Here is a 24,081-nt window from a genome sequence, read left to right as displayed (position 1 = left end):
CTGAGCAAGTCATGTTTTAATCTCTCACTGTCCCAAACTATTCTTTTTTTTTCCCCAAGCTAATTCTTTAAGGCTATAAGCTTTTACTAATCTATAGGGTTCTCATACCATTAAAAGCCTTGGTATGGACAAAAGAAAATATACCAAAAGTTATTTTATTTTGCTTTTTTTTTAATCATAAAAAGATGTCACATGTACTTAAGAAAAAAAGGAATATTTTAATCTGCACTGAAATATAAGAATAAGTTTCCTGCTTCCAACAGTTACTACTTGTGTGGTAGTTTGGGCACTGTTACTTAGTTTCTTCATCTGCAAAAGAGAACTGGACTAGATGGTCCCTGAACTCCTTTTTGCCTCAAGTCCTGTCATCCTCAGAATGTGAGGAGGGAAAGAGTCTACTACTTGGTGTTAAGATGACATCAGACCATCATCTGATAAGCTGATGTCCAGACCAAGTCAGAGTACATTTAATGTCTTCAAAAGCTACGTGTGAATAATTTTCAGTAATGAGTTGGAAGCAACAAACAAGTGTGATAGACCTTGTGTGATAGATAGGAGAAAGAAGTTGTCTTCTTTCATTAAAGTAGCCTGCTTTTCCTTCCCTTCTAATTCTGTCCTTCCTAGCTTACTGGACTCTCTCTCTTTCATATTCCCTGCCTACTTTTATGTCTTTCTATAGTCCCACACTTCATTGTTTTAAGTTCTTTGGACTTTCTTTGATGGTTGGCCCTGGGGCATAATTGGGAAGCAAAGTAGTAACATGGACGGCACACTGGATTTGATGTCAGAGAACCTCCTTTGGTTCCTTGTTCTGTCAGGTCACTTTAGGAAAACCATTTAATTTCTCTGAGTCTCATTTTCTTCATCTGAAAAATGAGGGTGTCAGATTAGATGACCTTTAAAGCCTTTTCTAGCATTGAATCTAAGACCCTGTGATTTTATTCAAGATAGCTAAAATATTGGTGTTATTTTCATATATGTGAGGGCAGGGGGAAGTTAAGTGTTTGAGAATGAGGATACAGCAGCAGAAGACTCTTGAGAGGATCTGTTACCCACCACAGGGCCATTGTTAACTGCCTTTCCATTTCCAGCACTTCTTTGGACCAGGTGTGCCAAAGGATACAATAGGCTTTCTGGAGACTTCTACATAGCCCAAAAGTTTCAATTTGACCAAACGATGACCAATTGATTTTGAGATCCTTTCTTGATTTATTTTACAAGAATTCTCTAATAATTAACTGTTGTATTTTTTTTTTCTGTGCTGGCAGAGACTCCAAAATGGAATTCAGAGTGTTCTGCAGAATTATTCATGTGCCTTTGTAAAATTTGAATGTTAGACCTATCCTTGCTTCCTTCAACATTAAGAACATGCAGTCTTTGCCCATAATACCCCATTTTCAGCATGCCCCTAGAAAATGAATTTATTTAGGGCTTAAATGTGGTTTGATTGACTAGGCCAGAATTTTCTGCCTGACCTTAAAGCCTGAGAATAAAATACTAATGACAATATTAATAATAACTGGCATTTACATAATGCTTTCAGAGCACTTTACAAATATTATCTCATTGGGTTTTTGAGAAATAGTTCCCACTCTAAGCTTGAATGAAGTGGGAATGGAATTTATTGAATAGAGAACTGGCCTTGAACCCAGGAATCCCACCACTGACATACAGAGCTAAATGACTTTGGAAAAATCAATCATCCTATCATCATTCTAAAGCCAATGGTGTCAAATTCAAATAGAAACTAAGAGCCATTAAACTATACAGAAGGATCCCTGCAGGCACATATTGACTTAGAAACCCACATCTATGTTCTAGTATATTTTTATTTATTTTGTAAAATATTTCCTAATTACATTTTAATCTGATTTGGGCTACAGTCTAGAGTACTGGACCTGCAACTTAGCCCATGTTTGGACACCTCTGCTCTAGGCAACGATTTATAATGATAAATTGTTGACTATTCCTTTGATAAAGCTAGATGGCTCAGTAGATAGAGTGCTGAGTCTGCCTGGAGTCAGGAAGACCCGAGTTCAAATGTAGCCCCTGACACTTATTAGCTGTGTGACCCAGGGCAAGCCACTTAACCTCTATTTGCCTTAGTGTCCTAGAGAAGGAAATAGCAAACCACTCTAAGTATCTTGACTAAGGAAATCCCATGGACAGTATTAGCATGCTCTGATCCACAGGGTCACAACAGGTCAGACACAACTGAACAACAATTTTCAAACGGCATTTCCTCACCACCCTGTGTGAACCTGTTGCCTTGGCAACGCTTCAGATTTGGAATTCATAGATGAAGTTGTCATTGCATATGCTGCAGTGAAGAATTCTCAGCACACTCTGAAACAAAAAGACCTCTTAACTAACTGAGGTTTGCCACTCTAGCTCTTGGGAAACTTTTGCTGCCCTTGCTCCTAATTAAAGTTGAGGGAGCTTAATGGCAAGGAGAAGCTTCTTCAAAGATCTTGCCCCTGGTATTCCTGGATTTCCTTTACTCCCACTGTCCTGAATGTCCAGAGTATCCTGTACCTGCACAGTCTGTTCAAATTTGCAGTCATTTTGAAAATTACTTGTTTTTTACATCATTGACATTTTCCAGGATATCTTGCTTCCTCCTTGAGAACTATCTCTTATAACAAAAATCTAAATTTTTAAAAAACGTAATTTATTAAAACAGACAACATACTGGAAAAGTTGGACACCAAATGCAATATTCTATAATCAGAATCCCCCACCTCTGCAAAAGAGAGGAGAATTCACAGATATTTTTACTAAAATCTGAAAGACTCTTGTGCTACAAACTAGACAGAGTAGGAAACAAGTGCAGTCTCCCATTGCTCAGTTAACATGGCACAGAGTTAAAGGCATTAACCAGTTTCTTCCAGGCATTCTGGGTTGCAATTCCTCTTGTATTCTCTACTCTTTCCAATCTCCAGCTCCATCCCTTTTGGGATTCTTCCCAGGGTTTTTTTTTTTTCCCCCTGAACTCAGAGGTCATCTTGAGGAGTCCTTTTTCATCACAATTCCACCACACCCTCCCTAGCATCATCAACCTACTCAGGTGGCCCAGAGCTCCCAACCATCTCTCAGGAACCATCACAACCCCCTGCCTAGACAATGCCAACTCACCTACACCGGGCATAAAGGAAGTCATTCAGCCTATATATATTGTCCTGGGCAGTGTCATAGTCTTATTCTCTCCCTTGCAACATCTGCACACTCAAAACCTCATATTTACATTTTAACACAGCTGTCCTACAATCCAAGGTCTCCCACAGGTTCATAGTAATTTGACAGGAAGGGATATTGCTACAGAGCGACACATAGACAGTACACAGTAGTTACAGTGTTAGACCTGGAGTCAGAAAGACCTAAATTCAAATCCTGCCTTGGCCACTTTCTAGCTTTTTTACCCTGAGCAAGATTTAGCTATAAGGAATTACTAAAGAAAAAGACTCCCACTATTGATGGATTCACTAGAGAATTCTCTAACATTTTTAAAGAACAAGTACTATCAATACTATACAACCATTCTCAAAAACTGAGAAGAATCACCCTAACAAAGTCCTTTTTGTGAATCAAATATATTAAACACAGGAAGAAAACTATAAGCTAATATCATTAATGAATATTGACTCAGAAATTTTAAACCCTTTTCTGTCAGAGTACAGTGATTTGTTCAAGATATCTTTCATTATAACTAAGTAGGATTTATGCCAGTGACACTTAAAATGGGTCAATATTAGGAAAATGGTAAATATAATTAATCATATCATAAACTAAAACCATCACAAACCACACGACCATCTTAATAGATGCAGAATAAGACTTTGACAAAGTATAGCATTTCTTAAAACTAAAAAACCTTACATAGTAGAGTCCCAGAGGGACTTTTAAAAAATATTCTTAAAAAGCATCTCTCTAAAACCAAAAGCAAGTATCATAAGAAATGGGTAAACCATTAAATATCTTTCCTAATATAGGTGAAGCAAGGATGCCCACTCTCCCTACTGCTATTTGATATAGTTCTGGAAATCTTAGCAACAACAATAAGACAAGAAAGAAATTAAAGGCAGGAAGACAAATAGAAGATAAAAACCATCCTTATTGCTGATGATATGATAGTTTACTTGTAAAATCCGAGGGAATCAGCAAAAGATATTAATCGAGACAATAACTTCAGCAAAGTTGCAAGCTACAAAATAAACCATCAAAAATCAACAGCATTTCTATACAATAATAACAACTCAAGAAACAAAAATAGAAAGGGAAATTTCATTCCAAATATAAAATATCTGGGGATCAACTTGCCAAAACACACAGAAGATTTATATAAATTGTCACAAAGTGCAACAAAGAATAACAACATAATGGAGCAGAATGGAGCAGTCCATTGTAATAAAGAATATCTTCTTGGTCTTGACTAAAATGCAATTGGGGGGAGTGGGGAGCCACTGTATAGCACAGTAGATAGAGTACCAGACCTGGAGATGAGAAGTCTTGGGTTCAAATTTGGCCTCAGACAGTAACTACCCATATAACCCTAGACAAGTCATTTAATCCCCATTGCCTAGCCCTTACCTTTCTTCTGTCTTGAAACCAATGCATTTTATCAATTCTTTTTTTTTTAATATATTTTATTTGATCATTTCCAAGCATTATTCGTTAAAGACATAGATCATTTTCTTTTCCTCCCCCCCACCCCCCATAGCCGACGCGTAAGTCCACTGGGCATTAGATGTTTTCTTGATTTGAACCCATTGCTTTGTTGATGGTATTTGCATTAGAGTGTTCATTTAGAGTCTCTCCTCTGTCATGTCCCCTCAACCTCTGTATTCAGGCAGTTGCTTTTTCTCGGTGTTTCCACTCCCATAGTTTATCCTTTGCTTATGAATGGTGTTTTTTTCTCCTGGATCCCTGCAAGTTGTTCAGGGACATTACACCGCCACTAATGGAGAAGTCCATTACGTTCGATTATACCACAGTGTATTAGTCTCTGTGTACAATGTTCTCCTGGTTCTGCTCCTCTCGCTCTGCATCACTTCCTGGAGGTTGTTCCAGTCTCCATGGAACTCCTCCACTTTATTATTCCTTTTAGCACAATAGTATTCCATCACCAACATATACCACAGTTTGTTCAGCCATTCCCCAATTGATGGGCATCCCCTCGTTTTCCAGTTTTTGGCCACCACAAAGAGCGCAGCTATGAATATTTTTGTACAAGTCTTTGTGTCCATTATCTCTTTGGGGTACAGACCCAGCAGTGCTATGGCTGGGTCAAAGGGTAGATATTTTTTTGTCGCCCTTTGGGCATAGTTCCAAATTGCCCTCCAGAATGGTGCATTTTATCAATTCTAAGACAAAAGTTAAGGGTGGGTTTTTTTTTCTTTTTTAAAACTCTTCTTCCACAATTCAGTTCCCACCTCCCTTTTCATTCTTATTTCTATTACTCCTCTCTCCCCACTCTTCAGTACAGTCAAATTGATTTGCCCCACACACTAACATTGCAGCTTCTGAATTCCATTTTATAGACTGAAATGTGCTCCCTCACCTCTTTGCCTTGTGGAATCCCTAGCTTCCTCCAAAACATGGCTCAGGAATCACCTTTTACATGAGACCTTTTTTGATCCCCCTAATCATTAGTATACTCCCTCTCTTGAAATTACAGAATAAATTTTATATTTTTTTAAATTTACTTTTATACCTATGGATTTGGAGTCAGAAAGGTTAGGTTTGCATTCTACCATTGACACTACGTATTATAACCTTGGAAAAGTTGCCCTCCAGGAGCCTCATTTTCCTCATCTTTAAGATGAGGGGGTTGGACTAGAGAGCCACTAAGGTTCTTTCCAGTTTCTAATAATCCTATGTCTCTAATCTATAACCCTATGTTTCCAGTGGCAAAATGAATAATGTTATATTCTCCCAGCATAATATAAATTCCTTGAAATCAAGTCAGCAACTCTTCTCTTTTTATCTTTGGCCTCTCTGTGCCCTTCCTTGTAGATGATTAACAATTGTTTGTTGAGTTGAATTGAAATTTTTTTTTTCCTGCAAAGAGCCCCAAAGCAATTCCAAGGTAACCTGTATAGGCCTTCCTCTGTATAATATAGAATGAATTATGCACCAAGGAAGAACAAATATTGAAATTTAATTTGTGTTTTAGGATTCCAGAGTTGTTGTCCTGGCTGAAAAAGTTTCAGAATAACCTCCACAAACCCCTCACTGCAGAGTTCAGTCCTGACCAAGGACAAATGGAGATATGCGTCACCACTGGGAGCCAAGAAGGCCTTTGTAAAGTAAGAGTGAAAGGAAAATAGATCCTACAGGTAGAATTGAATATGTTTGGAAACACATGCCCCTCTTGGTGGATCATCTTGTTTTCTGGATTCTAGTTGGTGCCACTTTAGTGACCAGTTGAGCTGAAGACTGGGGAATCACATATTGGGGGGGGGGGGATGCTGACTGTCTAACCCAAGCAAAACAGAACTAACTTTTGGAGTGATTCCCTACATCTTGCTTTCTCCTATCAATGTACAGAATGAAAATTTTATTAAAATATTATCATTACCAATTAAATATTGCTTCAGTATATCCTTAAGTCACTGACAGTGACAAATCACAAACCTTCCCATACCTCCTGCTTCTGCCTGCTTCTTGGCTGTGGCCTTCCATAAATCTTCCAAAATCTTCTAACTGTAGTACTGAAGCCCTTCCTCTAGGTCATGGATTCTTAACGCAGTAGTCAGGGAACTTATTTGTAAAATATCCTGATAATTATATTTCAACATAATTGGTTTCCTTTGAAATCATATGCATTTTATTTTATGCAATTAAAAATATTCATCTGAGGAATAGTTCATAGGCTTTACTAATCTGCCAAAGGGGTCCATGACAAAAAGATTATTAGTGCCATATTTCCCATCTGTCCATCTGCTCCTTCTTCATTTATTTTATGATTCCTCCATCTCCTTTTCTAGTCATACATGGTTTATCTTTTATGCTACTAAATCTTCAACAGTAATTTGCTATAGTTTGGCGGATCCCCACCAAATGTATAACCATCACCCTTTGGGTCACTGTCAGTTTTGAGTAGTTGGAGCTTATAGTGTCCATGAAAGTGCTACAGTTTTCCAAATACAGCCAAGCCCACCCTCCTTCTAGGCCTGATTCTTGATCTATCTTTGCACTTGGTATTTCCAATGATATTTCTACTGTAAAGTAATTCAAGGGCTACTCATCCAACTTCTTGTCATACTTTGGGCAACATGCATTCTTCATTCACTTAGTTCTTCTTAATGTTACTTCCTAGATCATTTCTTTTGAGTAGTTGTGGTTCATCTCACAGAGGAGCCCCTATAGTATTCAGAGTCTTTAAGGAATCAGCACAATGTTATTCACAAACTGAAGCTCTAGAAAACCTCATTATCTGTAGGAATCCCTCTCATGCTATGCAGAGGGCATTTTTCGTAACAACAATGAACATTTTGAAATATATATCTCCCTGCTTCATAACTTATTTGATTTTTATAGTCAAAAGGTCATTAATCAGAGTTATATCTTTGTTATATTTATCAAAGAATCTCAAATCTTAACAAATAGCATATGAGTGTAAAGGTTAAATTTAATGGTTGGACACAGTTTCTTTACCAAAATTAGGGGGAAACAAAAAAGTAGAGAAATGAGAAAGAGGTTAGAGAAAATACCTATACTACTACCTCAGCCAGGAGGGCTGGTAGTAATCAAATGTCCTCCTCCAAAATGGAAGCTAGTCTCTTAGGAAACTAGGAAGGGAGTCAGCCTCTTCATTCACCCAACCAAGTAGTCCAGGAGTCAGAGTCTAAGTTGAAGTCAGGATCCACGCTGCAGTCTTCAATGAGGTTTCCTCAAAGACTATCTCTAAGAGACACTCTCCACAAGACTCAACTTCACCAGCCTCCCAGCTGAAGTATTTTGTGGCTTTTATGGTGGTTTTCTATCCCCGCCCCTCTTCACAGGGGCCAGAGTTTCCAAAATTGTCACACTTCTAATCCTCTGAAGCAACTCTCCTCCTAGGATTCACACCTTTGGATTCACACATTTCTGAGTGTGTGAATCCTTAAAATGATTCAAAAGTTTCTGACTGTTTGAATTAGAAAAAAGGGTAGAGCTCTTCCAAGTATCTTGCTGGCTTCTCACCTCCTAGGAGTAAGAGTTTGTGAACTTCCCTTACTTTCAGGTTAAGTATGGATGTATTCACTTTCGTTGATTAATTCAAAAATAGACAAAAAAAGTTAATCCTGTCTTCAGCCTAGAGAGGTACTAAGTAAGGGTATTTAAGTTATTGTTATTCCAAAGTGTTAATTCCAACTAGGCAAAGAGAACAAAGGATTTCCTTTTCACAAATGCAAACTCAGAATAGTCAAGGAGAACCAAGAATTTCCTTTCACATGAGACAACTAATAAGAGAACAACTTTTAGGGTATATTTTGTTCTGGATATTTTTTTTAAATCCACAAATAAGAAGAGTAAAGTCTTATATTCTGACTCTCTTCTTAAATAAATTGTTTGTGTTTTACAAATGTGACCCTTCTAAATTATTAGAAAACATCTGGCTCGATTTTTAATTTCAAACCATATTTTTCAACATAGTTGTTCATCATACTCCTATACTCACATTGTATACTCACCTGTACTTTCAAATCTCTGAGAACTGTCAAAATTAAATTATGTCTCTCTAATAATAAAAATATTATATTTTTATGAGGTTTATGAAGGATTATTAGAAATCAAGGATACAAAATAAAAACCATGTGCCCATGGCTGATTAGCCCATTCAAAATTCTCACGCTTAGCTTACCACTAAACTTACTACATCATTGCAATGGCAGAAAAGAGTAGAGCGCGTAGTAGGCATTACTGTCAGTTAAATACCAATTATGATCTCACCTACATGGAGACTCAGGTGAAATTATAGGGAATTCTGAGAAATATCAAGGACTTCTGGGGATTGAAGTCTGGGGTTCAAAAATCTCCATTTATACAGTATCTAAGTATATAATGGCAAATAGAAGGATCTAGGTTAGAGGACCGAATCAATCTTTTCATAGAATTTCTCTATTTCTTCATTATTTACAGTAGATCTTGACTTAAACTGCAATTATCTTAGGGCTTAGACTTTTCATAAACATTTCAAGAAAAGATAATGATGACCAAAAGAAAACCAGTACTGAGTGAAACTTCTTGTTGCCTTTGGGTACATGATGTCATGCTCCTATGTCTTTTACTTACATTGCACTTTTATTTGTAAGCAAATATTGTTCCATTCCCCTGCATCTTATTTATGTTTTCTGATTTTATTTACAAGAATATCAGTGTTGAGTTAAGTTAGTTTCCTTATCAATTCTTTGCTCACTGGATAAAATCTCACTTTTAAAATAGTAACAGTTAAATCAATGTGTCTAGTTCATCTAAAACCCATATAATTCTTGTCACTCTATGATCCCCCTCTCTATCACTCCAGGACCATCCCTGCCCACATGGACCCTCCCTCAAGGTTCTTTTGTGGATTTGTCTCTCTCATGGGTTGCAAAAGCCAATTTATTCATCCCTTAGTGCTCAGTCTAGCATTGTTCTGCTTCTTCACACTTAACTTGGCTGTTTCCAGCACAGCAAACTTGATTTGTCACAGTGACCACATTGGAAGCCTTTCCAATTTGGTACAATCTTCCAGACTTGTCTTCAACTGGCAGAGCCTCTGAGAGCCCATAGTTACTTCCTCAACATGGTAAAAGCATTGGGAAAGGATTTTTGTGGTATGACTCACATAAGGGCCCAGAGCCTTCCAACTGTTAAAATATTTTTTGTGTTTGGACTCTGAATATTTATATAGGTGGTCACCAGGGATTTAATTTTCTAAATACCAAAACGAATGACTAAAGTAAATGGAATTTATGGTAGTTTATTTACAATAGAGGGAAGATATTAAGGAAGAGAGAAGAGAGGAAACTCCAGCTTCCTCTGAGCCAGGTAGAAATACTAAGGTCCTAATCAGGGAAAAGAGTCTCAAGACGATGGGCCTTTCTCAGCAGGGTCACTAAGTCAGTCTTTCACTCACAAACGATGACTATCTAAATGGAAAGGAAAGAAGTCTGGGTATCTGTCTTCCACTTGCTCCTCACGTGTCTGTCTTCCAATCTCTCTCTTCCTAGTCAGAGAGCTCTTCGATCTCCTCGAATCAAATATCGAATATATCTTCTTCTGGCCTCTGATCCTCTTTTAAAGATCTTTTTCTCTTGTGTCACCTCCCCAAAATTTCACATCTACCAATCACAGCAGACACTTTTCTCCAGGACTGCCCACTCTTTAGTTCACACCTTTTTTGGTTAAATTATATGTTTCGGGTTACTTAACACCTTTTTTGGTTAGTACATCTTTTTGTAGTTAAAATGGGTAGATCTACTTACAATACTGAGTTATCTTTTGGAGATTAAAATCTAAAAATAGATTATTAATTACAATTCAATCTTCCCAATAAAGGAAAAGCTAAGTACCTTCATTGTTACAATCAGGGGATTACAATTTAATCTTCACAATAAAGGAAGAGCTAAGTATCTTCACTGTTACAATCAGGAGATAGCTAAATCCAATCTTCACAATATACAGCCTAGGGATGACCTAAGATGGATCATGGCTCCTAGAGTATCCAGACTCAGCCCTTTCAGAATAAGATCATTTAGAAATGAAGCACAAAGTAGATGGGAAATATATCTCAGCTAGCAGGAGAATGATTAGTCAACATGTACTCTAAAAAAAATGAGAAAGATTAAATAAATATAAAAACAAAAGACTTGTATTTGCCAAAATATCAAGTTACTACAATGAGATGCATTCTCTCAGTGGCTTCCATGATCTCATGACCCGACTTTATTCCATTTCCATTATTATAGTATGACAAAGGAATTTTTAAATGGCTATAAGGATTTTAACTTCCCTTGAGCTCACTTTTCTGATGTTTCTTATACTTAACATTCATTTGATTGGTGACCAGAGTTATGTGATGGAATGTCAAGTCTTTGGAGACAATTAACCGAAAAGCCACACTGAAGACTTAATGGAGTACATACTTATTTTCATCTACCCCATGAGACATCTAAAAAGCAGTAGAATCTCCTTTTCTGCAGTTTCAAGACCGTGATGAGATTTAGCTAATTAGCAGGAATGTACTAGCACAGCCAAGAAGGTACTATTGCTCAAGTCTGTCTCTCTAACTGTCTTTGCCTTTGGTCTTTTTACTTTTACAGTCTTCAACTGAACTTTTTTTTCTATAAGCCAATAACTCTTAATTAAAAAAAAAAAGATTCCCTCTTCTTGGTTGGGACTTAAGGTATAAAATTTGGTTATTCTTTGGGTAGCTGGGTGGCTTAGTGTATTGAGAGCCAGTCCTAGAAATGGGATATCCCAGGTTCAAATCTGACCTCAGATACTTCCCATTTTTGTGACCTTTGGCAAGTTACTTAACTCCCATTGCCTAGCCCTTACCACTCTTCTGCACTAGAACCATAATACTGATTCTAAGACAGAACATAAAGGTTTTTTTTTCAAAATTTGGTTATTCTCCATAGAGTAAATTATTTCTTGTACCATAAATTACCTGGAAATTTAGAAGACACATAATCATAAGCTAAATGATACCTGTTTTGTTAGGTATTTGAGATGCTCATTAACCCTGGAGATAACATCCTCTTGGATACACCTGCTTACCCAGGAACCCTTGCAGCTGTGAGTATGTGTGTTAACAACTACACTTTCTTCCCTTATAAGTTTATAAAATTCAGTTTCCTATATGTCCTTGGACCTACATCTTCAGTATAGAATCAGTTGAGTATAATGAATTAGAAATCAGATGACCTAACTTCTAGTTGTAGACATATCTATACTAATCTATATGACTTTGGACAAGTCATGAAACCTCTCTGAGTTTTAACTTCTTCATCTCTAAATTGAGGATAATAATACTTGTCCTGAATACTCATAGGGTTATGAGAATGTGATAAAGCCACTGAAAAAGCACTTTACAAACTGTGATAGTTAAGGCAGAATTATTTTAGGGAGCTTTTCTCTGATCACTGCAACAAAAACAAAACTTAAAAAATTCCCCCCAATATCAGTAAGCCTGAATACTAAAATTTGAAAAAAACTAAGGTTTTTGAATATCTACTTTGAACATGTATATAGAACAACATAAAAATTGAAAAAAGCATCTGAAAAAAGTAGCTGTTACAAGTCCACACAATTATAAGGAAACCATTTATTCAAAGCTATAAAGCACTATATAAATTTGATTGCTATTGTTAAAAGTCAGAAATTTACTTTTCAACCCACAGTCAGCCTACTACTACTGGCCCAATACAATCTATCCCTTTACATCCCCAAACTCCCCTCCCTTTAACAATTAGTATAAACTAATTAGGACTGCCTAACCATGGTAGGTCTGATCTATGGCCGTAAGATTTCTGCCATTCCAAATAAAGCATGAATGGTTGACCTTTAGTGTATAATTTTCCATTTTACTACTAAAAGAAACATTTAACATGATCTATGATCTCCTAGAACCTAAACTGATGTCCTTTCATTTATTGGATTCTGTAAGATATCTATAAAACTACAGTCATCCTTGCAAATAATTAACTAATCAACAAAGCAATATGGCCTAGGAGAAAGAACATTGGAATTGATGTTAGAAGTACAGGGTTGGGAGGAAGCTGGGTGGCTCTGTGGATGGAGAGTCAGGCCCAGAGATGGAAGGTTCTGGATTCAAATTTTGCCTCAGACAGTTCCTAGCTGTGTGACTCTGGGCAAGTCATTTAACCTCCATTGCCTAATCCTTACCACTCTTGTTCCTCAGAACCAATATACAGTATTGATTCCAGGAAGGTAAGGGAAAGTCCAGACTTTAAGGTCTTCATCATTTACTCACCATGTGCCTTTGGACAAGTTACTGAATTTCTTTGTTTCTCAGAGAAATAGAGAATCTGAGGAAGAGGGATATCAATTCTGCTACTGACCTCATCGAGGTAATAAAGTACCTCACCAAGACATAAAGCACCTTTTAATGGGAGTCATTAGTATTAGCAGATGAAGCATTTTGTACAATTCATTGTGCTTTATAATGGATCATTAACAGTGTTCACTGAGAGCCTACTATGTCCAAAACAGTTTATTGGAAAGGAGGCAACAGAGAAAGAAGAGGCCTGGGCTGGCCCCTCCAGCTTCTTCCTCTCCTAGCTCCCATAGTGAGAGCTGAGGCCCAAGAAGATAAGTGCCTTGGCCTGGTCCAACTACAGGAGCATGAATGTCCCGGGCATGAGCAGCAAACCCACAGGCACCACACAGAGCCACGTGGCCACTGGCACTGTTAAACAAGGATGTCTCCTCCCTTCATATTTTCTCCACAGCTGAGGCCCTTGGGGTGCAACATCATCGGCCTGCGCAGCGACCAGGACGGCCTGATTCCAGATTCTCTCCGAGCAGCACTTTCCAGGTGGAGACCCGAGGAGGCCCAGAAACCTAACAGGCAGACCCCCAAGTTCCTTTACACAGTTCCAAATGGCAGCAACCCTACAGGAACGTCCTTACCATATGAACGCAAAAAAGAAATCTACGAGGTATTCCCAGAGACCCTCACCCCTGGTGCCTCTCTTCCTGGGCCTGTTCACTATGAGCTTCTAAGAACAGTATGGTGTGGTGAAGAGCAGGCCGGCTCTAGAATGGAAAAGACCTGGGCTCACTTCCTGCCCCTGACTCACACAGGCTATAGAACCACCATCTGCTCACTTATTTCTAGGTCCATAAACTAGCTACAAACAAAGCAGCTAATAATTAGTTTAAACATAGTACATCTCTACAGTTGAATATTTATGAGGTTTTATTTTCCCTTTCTATTTTCTGGGGATAATTTTTATCCACAGGAATATGATCTGTGCCTGAGGTGAATACTTATGAGGTCATTCATTAATAATTACCTCCAAGTTTGCTTTGTAATATGTTGTAGTTTATGTTTTTAACCTTCTTCCTCTCCTAACTACTATGGACTCTCATGTCATTGAGAATTATCTCTATTAAAAAACAGGAATGACATGTACTTTGGGGGGGTTGCCTATTTATTTTATTCTTTATAAACAACCCCCTCAAAATGAACATTTCCCTATATATCCTAGAAGAGAAAAAGATGATTATACATGAAACTTCAGATCTCTACTACATATAGCTTACTTCTCCATGTAAGTACAGAAGTTCAACCTATAGCTTTCTAAACCAGGACTATACTTTGTGAATTAATCTTAGGTATTCATTGATTCTTCCTGGTTTTTCACTGCACACTTTTAAAGAGTTAATGAGAAGTAAAAATGTAAATAAATTAAACTAAAGGGGAAAAAAAGTAAAAAAATCACCCATTAGGTTGTGAGCTCCTTAAGGGCAGGATTTTTTTTTTGCCTTTCTTTGTATTCCTAGCACTTAGCCCACTGTCTGCAAAAAAGTAAGCTTATTGAACTGATGACTGAATGACTGTTGAACTGGAATAGTCTCCAGCTCCATAGGTTCAAGAGAGATTTTAAAAGAGAATGCCCTTTTACTGATGTTATTTTTCCATTTGAAAAAAGAATCTTATTAGGAGTTTTTCATACTTTATAGGATAGATATAGATATAATAAATTGAGTTGCTAAATTGACTTTAACTACCAAATAATTCCTGAGAATTAATTATATTATTATTATATTACTTTAATATTTTTAGATGGCAAGAAAATATGATTTTCTCATCATAGAAGATGATCCATACTATTTTCTCCAATTCAACAAGGTAAGATATCATGTTTGCTTATTTTATAGTCAAAACTACTTCTGGAACTTAGATTCATTGTTTGCAGGCAGCCATCAAGCTCCTAAAACCAGTAATTTAGTAGAAAGAACACTGGTCTGAGTCAGGAAATCCAAGTACTAGTAATAGTCAGCTCAACCCCTTATTAGCAATGTGACCTTGGTCAAATAACTTAATTCCTCAGAATTCTAGTTTTGTCATCTGTTAAAAAATATGGCAATGGAGACTTCCCGGTAAACATGGCGTCAGTCTGGACGCAGGACTCTTCCTCTCCTCAGCACCTACTGATATAGACTACCTCAAAAGACCAAAAAAAAACAAATTCATATGAACGAAGGGACTCTACAGTAGAGCACAGCATTGAAGGTACGTGAGATTTGGACATTTCCACACTAAAAGGGGATGAAAAAGCTCCCACCAAAACGCTAGATGATCTACCTTCCCCCACCCCACCTATGGAGCCAGAGCCAGAGTCAGAGCCAGCGTGCTCTAGAATCAGTGAGTGAGCAAGGGGCACCTCTAGGTCCTTGGCAGCAGACTAGGACCACCAAAGATGTACCCCTGAGAGCAGCTAGATCTGAAACCCCAGCAAACTGAAGAGTGCAGACTGTGGGCACTCGCGGGGAGTCAGCAAACAGCAGAACCTACAGAGATTCAAGAACTCATCTTAGGCAAAATCCTTGCTCCTTAGCTCCATACACAGAGAGCCTGCCCATCTCACTCAGATTTCTGACTGGAAAGGGAAGGAAAAACAACCACAGTGATGGCAAATACTACCCAGGAACAACAACTTCCCAACACAAAAAAAAAAAAAAACAAGAAGAAGGGGTTGACCCTGGATAATTTTTACAGAAGAAAAACTCAGGCTACAGAGGAAATAGAAGAGGAAATACAAATAAATACACCAAAACCTTCCCAAAAAAATTGAAATTGTCCACAAGCTCTTAAAGAATTTAAATTGGACCTTATAAAAAAGATGGAAGCCTTTTGGCAAGAAAAGTGGGAAATAGTTCAAAATGAAAATAACAGTTTAAAGGACAAAAACTCCCAACTGGAGAAATAACTGGAAGCCACAAAAAGCAGGATAGACCAAACCGAAAAGAAAAGTGAAAAGATTATAGCAGAAAACCAGTACTTAAAAAACAGAATTCAGCAATTGGAAGCCAAAGATCTTGCAAAACAGCAGTAATTAAAAATGCAAAGTCAAAAGACTGACAAAATAGAAGAAAACATAAACTATCTCACTGACAAGGTGACAGATCAGGAAAACAGATCATGAAGAGACAATTTAAGAATCATTGGTCTACCTGAAAACCCAGAAATAAACATAAGTATTGATATCATACTACAAGAAATTATCCAAGAAAACTACCCTGACATTCTTGAAAAAGGGGGAAAAATAGACATTGAACGAGTTCATAGAACACCCTCTACCCTAAATCCTCAAAAGAAAACTCCCAGGAATGTAATTGCCAAATTCAAGAGCTTCCAAGCTAAGGAGAAAATTTTACAAGAAGCCAAAAATAGACAATTCAGATATCAAGGAACACCAATCAGGATTACACAAGATCTGGCAGCTTCCACACTAAAGGACCACAAAGCTTGGAATATGATATTCAGAAAAGCAAGAGAATTGGGTCTTTAACCAAGGATCACCTATCCATCAAAATTGACTATATACTTCCAGGGGAAAGTATGGGCATTCATAGAGAAAACTAAGGGGGGGTTAGGAGGACAGGGAGTTCAAAAAGGGAGGGAATGAGAGGGGGAAGGGAACTTAACAGACCCTAAGAAAACAAGAAGGGAACAAAAAGGGAGGGGCCAGAAAGGGAAGCGTATTAAGGGAGGGTATTAGAGAGATTGATTAAAAGTAAACCGCTGGTTTAAAAGGATATAGCAAAAAAAGAAAGGACAGAACTAGTAGAGGATATCAAAATGCTGGGGAATGCACAAGTGGCAATCATAACTTTAAACATGAACGGGATGAACTCACCCATAAAATGAAAACAAATAGGACAACGGATTAGAAACCAAAATCCTATCTTATGTTGTCTACAAGAAACACACTTGAAGTGGGTAGACACTCATGAGGTTAGAATTAAAGGTTGAAGCAAAACTTATTGGGCCTCTACTGATAAAAAGAAGGCAAAAGTTGCAACCATGATATCTGAGAAAGCCAAAGTAAAAATAGATCTGATTAAAAGGGATAGGGAAGGTAACTACATCCTGATAAAAGGAAGTATAGACAATGAGGAAATATCAGTAATCAACATGTATGCACCAAATGGTATAACATCCAAATTTCTAAAGGAGAAACTAGTAGAGTTAAAGGGGGATATGGATAGTAAAAATATGCTAGTGGGAGATCTGAACTTACCACTATCATATATAAATAAATCAAATAAAAAAAATAAATAAGAAAGAGGTAAGAGATGTAAATGAAATCTTAGAAAAATTAGAGTTAATAGATATATGGAGAAAAATAAATAGGGACAAAAAGGAATACACCTTCTTTTCAGCACATGGTACATTCACAAAAATTGACCATATATTAGGACACAAAAACATTGCAAACAAGTGAAAAAGGACAGAAATAATAAATGCAACCTTCTCAGACCACAATGCAATGAAAATAATAATTAGTAAGGGTACATGGAGAGATAAATCAAAAATTAATTGGAAATTAAACAATATGATTCTCCAAAATTGACTAGTTAAAGAACAAATCGTAGAAACAATCAATAACTTCATTGAAGAAAACGACAATGGTGAGACATCCTTTCAAAACCTATGGGATGCAGCCAAAGCAGTACTGAGCGGGAAATTTATATCCTTGAGTTCATATATAAACAAATTAAGAAGGGCAGCGGTCAATGAATTGGGCATGGAAATTAAAAAACTAGAAAGTGAACAAATTAAGAATCCTCAGATGAAGACTAAATTAGAGATCCTAAAAATCAAAGGTGAAATCAATATAATTGAAAGTCAAAGAACTATTGATTTAATAAATAAGACTAGGGGGCAGCTGGGTAGCTCAGTGGATTGAGAGCCAGGCCTAGAGATGGAAGGTCCTAGGTTCAAATCTGGCCTCAGACACTTCCCAGCTGTGTGACCCTGGGCAAGTCACTTGACCCCCATTGCCTAGCCCTTACCACTCTTCTGCCTTGGAGCCAATACACAGTATTGACTCCAAGACGGAAGGTAAGGGTTTTAAAAAATAAATAAATAAATAAATGAATAAATAAATAAATAAATAAATAAATAAATAAATAAATAAACAAATAAATAAATAAATAAATGAATGAATAAACAAACAAACAAACAAACAAATTAATTAATTAATTAATAGATTAATAAATAAACAAACAAACAAATAAATAAATAAATAAGACTAGAAGCAGGTACTTTGAAAAAACAAATAAAATAGACAAAATACTAGTCAGTCTAATTAAAAAAAGGAAAGAAAAAAACCAAATTGACAGTATCCAAGATGAAAAGGGAGACTCCACCTCTAATGAAGAGGAAATTAAGACAATCATTAAAAACTACTATGCCCAATTATATGGCAACAAATATGGCAATCTAGGTGATATGGATGAATACTTACAAAAATATCAATTGTCTAGACTAAAAGAGGAAGAAATTAATTACCTAAACAACCCCATATCAGAAAAAGAAATTGAACAAGCCATCAAAGAACTCCCTAAGAAAAAAATCCCCAGGTCCAGATGGATTCACAAATGAATTCTATCAAACATTCAAAGAACAACTAATCCCAATATTATACAAACTATTTGACAGAATAAGCCAAGAAGGGGTTCTACCAAATTCTTTTTATGTCAGAAATATGGTACTGATCCCAAAGCCAGGCAGATCAAAAACAGAGAAAGAAAACTATAGGCCAATCTCCCTAATGAATATAGACTCAAAAATCTTAAATAGGATACAAGGAAAAAGACTCGAGCAAGTTATCACAAGGGTTATCCACTATGATCAGGTAGAGTTCATACCAGGAATACAAGGATGGTTCAATATTAGGGAAACCATCCACATAATTGACCATATTAACAAGCAAACTGACAAAAATCACATGATTATCTCAATAGATACAGAAAAAGCCTTTGATAAAATACAACACCCATTCCTACTGAAAACACTAGAAAATATAGGAATAGAAGGACCTTTCCTAAAAATAATAAACAGTATAAATATCTAAAACCATCAGCAAACATCATCTGCAATGGGGATAAACTCGAAGCCTTCCCAATAAGATCAGGAATAAAACAAGGATGTCCATTATCACCTTTACTATTTAATATTGTACTAGAAACACTAGCAGTAGCAAATAGAGAAGAAAAAGAAATTGAAGGTATTAAAATTGGCAGTGAGGAGACCAAGCTGTCACTCTTTGCGGATGATATGATGACTTACTTAAAGAATCCTAGAGAATCAACCAAAAAGCTAGTTGAAATAATCAACAACTTTAGCAAAGTTGCAGGATACAAAATAAACCCACATAAGTCATCAGCATTTCTATATATCTCCAACCCAGTTCAGCAGCAAGAATTAGAAAGAGAAACTGCATTAAAGTCACCTGAGACAATATAAAATACTTAGGAATCTATCTGCCGAGACAAACACAGGAACTATATGAACACAACTACAAAACAATCTCCACACAATTAAAACTAGATCTAAACAATTGGAAAAACATTGATTGCTCATGGGTGGGACAAGCTAACATAATAAAAATGACCATCCTACCCAAACTTATTTATCTATTTAGTGCCATACCCATTCAACTTCCAAAAACTTTTTTACTGAATTAGAGAAAACCATAACAAAGTTCATTTTGAAGAACAAAGAATCAAGGATATCCAGGGAAATAATGAAAAAAAAATACAAAGGAAGGTGGCCTTGCAGTCCCAGATCTCAAAATATATTACAAAACAGTGGTCATCAAAACATTTTGGTACTAGCTAAGAGACAGAAAGGAAGATCAGTGGAATAGACTTGGCATAAATGACCTCAACAAGACAGTCTATGACAAACCCAAAGACCCCAGTTTTGGGGACAAAAATCCACTATTTGATAAAAACTTCTGAGAAAATTGGAAGATAGTGTGGGAAAGATTAGGTTTGGATCAACACCTCACACCCTACACCAAGATAAACTCAGAATGAATGAATGACCTGATCATAAAGAAGGAAACTATAAATAAATTAGGTGAACACAGAATAGTATACATGTCAGATCTTTGGGAAAGGAAATATTTTAAAACCAAGCAAGAGTTAGAAAAGATCATAAAATGTAAAATAAATAATTTTGATTACATCAAATTAAAAAGGATCTGTACAAACAAAACCAATGCAACCAAAATTAGAAGGGAAGTAACAAAATGGGAAACAATCTTCATAACAAAAACCTCTGACAAAGATCAAATTACTCAAATTTACAAAGAAATAAATCAATTGTACAAAAAATCAAGCCATTCTCCAACTGATAAATGGTCAAGGGACATGAATAGACAATTTTCAGTTAAAGAAATCAAAACCAATTAATAAGCACATGAAAAAGTGTTCTAAATCTCTTATAATCAGAGAGATGCAAATCAAAACAACTCTGAGGTATCACTTCATACCTAGCAGATTGATTAACATGCCAGCAAAGGAAAGTAATGAATGCTGGAGGGGATGTGGCAAAGTTGGGACATTAATGCATTGCAGGTGGAATTGTGAATGGATCCAACCATTCTGGAGGGCAATTTGTAACTATGCCCAAAGGGTGCTAAAAGACTATCTGCCCTTTGACCCAGCCATAGCACTGCTGGGTTTATACCCCAAAGAGATAATAAGGAAAAAAGACTTATATAAGAATATTCATAGCTGCGCTCTTTGTGGTGGCAAAAAACTGGAAAATGAGGGGATGCCCTTCAATCGGGGAATGACTGAACAAATTATGGTATATATTGGTGATGGAATACTATTGTACTCAAAGAAATAATAAACTGGAGGAATTCCATGTGAACTGGAATGACCTCCAGGAATTGATGCAGAGCAAAAGGAACAGAACCAGGAGAACACTGTACACAGAGACTGATACACTGTGGTACAATCGAATGTAATGGACTTCTCCATTAGTGGCAATTCAGTGATCCTGAACAACTTGGAGGGATCTATGAGAAAGAACATTATCTATAATCAGTAAATACTATGGAAGCAGAAACACAGAAGAAAAACACCTGCTCAATTACATGGTTTGAGGGTATATGACTGGGGATATAGACTCTAAATGAACATCCTAGTGCAAACATCAACAACATAGAAATAGGTTCTGATCAAGGACACATGTAATACCCAATGGAATTGTGCATCAGCTACAGGGAGAGTGGGAAAAGGGGAGGGAGGGATAGAATATGATTATTGTAACCAAGGAATAATGTTCTAAATTGACTAAATAAAATAAAATAAGTCATTCCCTACCAAAAATAAATATGACAATGATAAAATCTTGCTGGTATTTTCCAATGGGAATGACTTGAGACATTGTGCTTTGAAAATTGACACAATGGTAAGATGGCAAAGTGCATGGTTATGAATGAGCCCAGGTCCCCTTCATCAACAACTGAACCAAATAAGATGAAAGACCAACCAAAAAATAGAGAAAAAAGGAGAGAACTCTTGGGGTGGCAGGGATCATCACCACACACACAAAAAGAGAATGACTGAAGAATTTATTAGGGAAAAAAATACATTTTATGGGGTAAAAGAAAACAAGGACAAGAAAAGGACAAAAGACAGACTATAGCAATAACAACAAAACTTCTCAGAAGTGAAGTTTGATCTTTTAGATAAACTTTCAAAATGGTTAATAAGTTTAATATGAATCAAAAGGGAAAATAAGGGAAAACAAAAAAGGTAAATATGAGGCTGAACTATGTGGAACCTTCTGAGGAAAATTCTAATTAAAAGATAGATTATCTAATAACAGAATTGTTCAAATAACATACAGAACTATAGAGTGGGCAGAACTAATAATAACATCAATATCAGAAGAAAAGAAGATTTGAAATTAAGGCTAGAGAGAGCTGAGAAACAAAATTCATTAAACAATATGAGACTTCTTGACCTCCCAGAAATATTTGAAGCTATTTATTTATAGCCTAAATAGATAATCTCAGGAAACCAAAGAAAAAAAAATTTCCAGTAGTGTTGATAACAGGGCAAGATGCAAACTCAAGAATCCACAAGATACTGACAAAGGAATTCCAAATTTAGGTCCTCTAGAAATGTAGAGCTCAGTCTTTAGATCTTCAAAACCACAGTAAGAATCTTCCAAGGCACCAGAAAGAAAGAAATCATATGATGGAAAATACCAATTCAAATTGCACATGTTTTCCAATTGAGGATGAAAAATTTTGACAAGCACATGAAAAAGTAATCAAAATTGCTGCTAATCAGAGAAATGCAGATTTAAAACAACTCATCATATCACCATACACCTACCAAGAATGAAGAATGTGAACAATTTTAAAGAAATGTGGGAAGATATATGAAATGATGCAAAATGAAAAAAAACAGAAAAAAATACACATTGATTATAACTACTTAAATAAATAAATTTAAATTAAGTACCAAGTTTTGAAAATGATATCTTGTTCAAATTAAAATAAACTTTTTTCATAAATGGTAAATAACAGAATTTTATGAATCAATATGCAAGAATTCACTAATTGGTGAGCATTTAATTAGTCCACAGAATGTTACCATAGATGACTTAAGTGCAAAAAGTTGCGTAAGAAACCTCGTCAAAGATATGTGTGTGTCTGTTTCTCAAAAATAAGGAATAACATGAAGAATGACAGACCCGAAAGATTTCTATTCCAGTGAATAAATAAAGCTTTTGTGGAAAATTTATGGAAAGAAATGAATGGATCTTTGATATCTTTGGCATGAGTGGTGCTTTTACTCATGTTCATTGCAACCCAATCCTTTTCAGAGAATATTTTTATAAAGTTTACAGAATACTTTCTTAATGCCCCTAAAAAGTAGATAATAACTGATAAAGAAACTAAACAGAAATTTAAGATGAATTGCCCAGGGTCACACAACCTGGAAGTGTTCTTTATCTGATATTTGAATAATATTATCTCTGTCCCAAAATCGTTAGCATTTTTACTTATTATGTTAGCATTTTACTTATTATAGGGTTCTTGTTTACCTACAAAATATGAAGCAACATGAGCTACTGAACATGAGTTCTAGCCAGGTCTTTTTGTTTTCCATAAATTTTGATCTGACAGAGTGGACCAGAGTTGATATTTTTTATATGAATACCAAATTGTATTCTATGGTTCATATTTTCTTAAGTATTACACTGTGGCCAATGCTGTGGCCTGAAGGCTGACAATAGAAAAATGGATTTTCAGCGTGCTTATTCATGAGCTCCAAATGTCACTGCCCTTTATTGCCATGTCAAAGTAGAGTCCCCCAAGGAACCTGGAGCTCTTAAATGTAAGCCTGTATTTCATAAACAACAGGAGCTAATTTGAACAATGGCACAGACTCATAAATTATATGCTTATCTCCATACTTCAGGGACTTTGATTTTGATATCTCTACTGCAATAGAAGAGGTAGTTGGAAAGTCACACAAGGTTAATGGCAGAGCTATTGAACCAGAGAGAGTTATCTCCAGAGATGGCATTCAAAGGCCAGTTGTCTAATTATGAAGATTTTTGTGACTACAATAACAAAGATAATAAAGACCTAAGACTGAAATAAGATTGAAGTGATAGAGATTATTAATCACGTGGGGCAAAGACTGATGCTTTTGTGACTTTGGAAGACTGCAACTCCCTGTATAAGATTATTATTTAAAAATATCATTGTGTTGGAATACTATTGTGCTCAAAGGAATAATAAACTAGAGTTCCATGTGAACTGGAACGACCTCCAAGAATTGATGCAGAGTGAAAGGAGCAGAACCAGGAGAAGGTTGTACACAGAGACTGATGTGCACTGTGGTACAATTGAACGTAATGGACTTCTCTACTAGCAGCATCCAGGACAATTCTGAGGGATTTATGAGAAAGAACACTATCCACATTCAGAGGAAGAATTGTGGGAATAGAAACATAGAATAAAAATAATTCCTTGATCACATGGGTTGATGGGGATATGATTGGGGAGATAGACTAAATGATCACCCTAGTGC

At 36.3% G+C, this 24,081-nt stretch overlaps 1 protein-coding gene across 8 annotated transcripts in view; it reads left to right on the top strand.

Annotated features, from left to right (window-relative positions):
- LOC100031005 (kynurenine/alpha-aminoadipate aminotransferase, mitochondrial-like) overlaps positions 1 to 24,081 on the top strand; it is a 59,208-nt gene that overhangs the window by 12,615 nt on the left and 22,512 nt on the right. For all 8 annotated transcript variants that reach the window (XR_008912960.1, XR_008912959.1, XR_008912961.1 and 5 more), the window contains 4 exons: positions 6,173 to 6,305; positions 11,692 to 11,766; positions 13,443 to 13,652; positions 14,783 to 14,848. Coding sequence is in view for 5 of the 8 variants with exons in the window: in XM_056802905.1 (XP_056658883.1) it covers positions 6,173 to 6,305; positions 11,692 to 11,766; positions 13,443 to 13,652; positions 14,783 to 14,848 (484 nt within the window). In the remaining 3 variants the exon portion in view is untranslated. The remainder of the gene's footprint in view (positions 1 to 6,172; positions 6,306 to 11,691; positions 11,767 to 13,442; positions 13,653 to 14,782; positions 14,849 to 24,081) is intronic.

Source organism: Monodelphis domestica, chromosome 6 (assembly GCF_027887165.1).
Source record: "Monodelphis domestica isolate mMonDom1 chromosome 6, mMonDom1.pri, whole genome shotgun sequence".
Taxonomy (NCBI): Eukaryota; Metazoa; Chordata; class Mammalia; order Didelphimorphia; family Didelphidae; genus Monodelphis; species Monodelphis domestica.
This window is presented reverse-complemented; position numbering and strand designations above follow the sequence as displayed.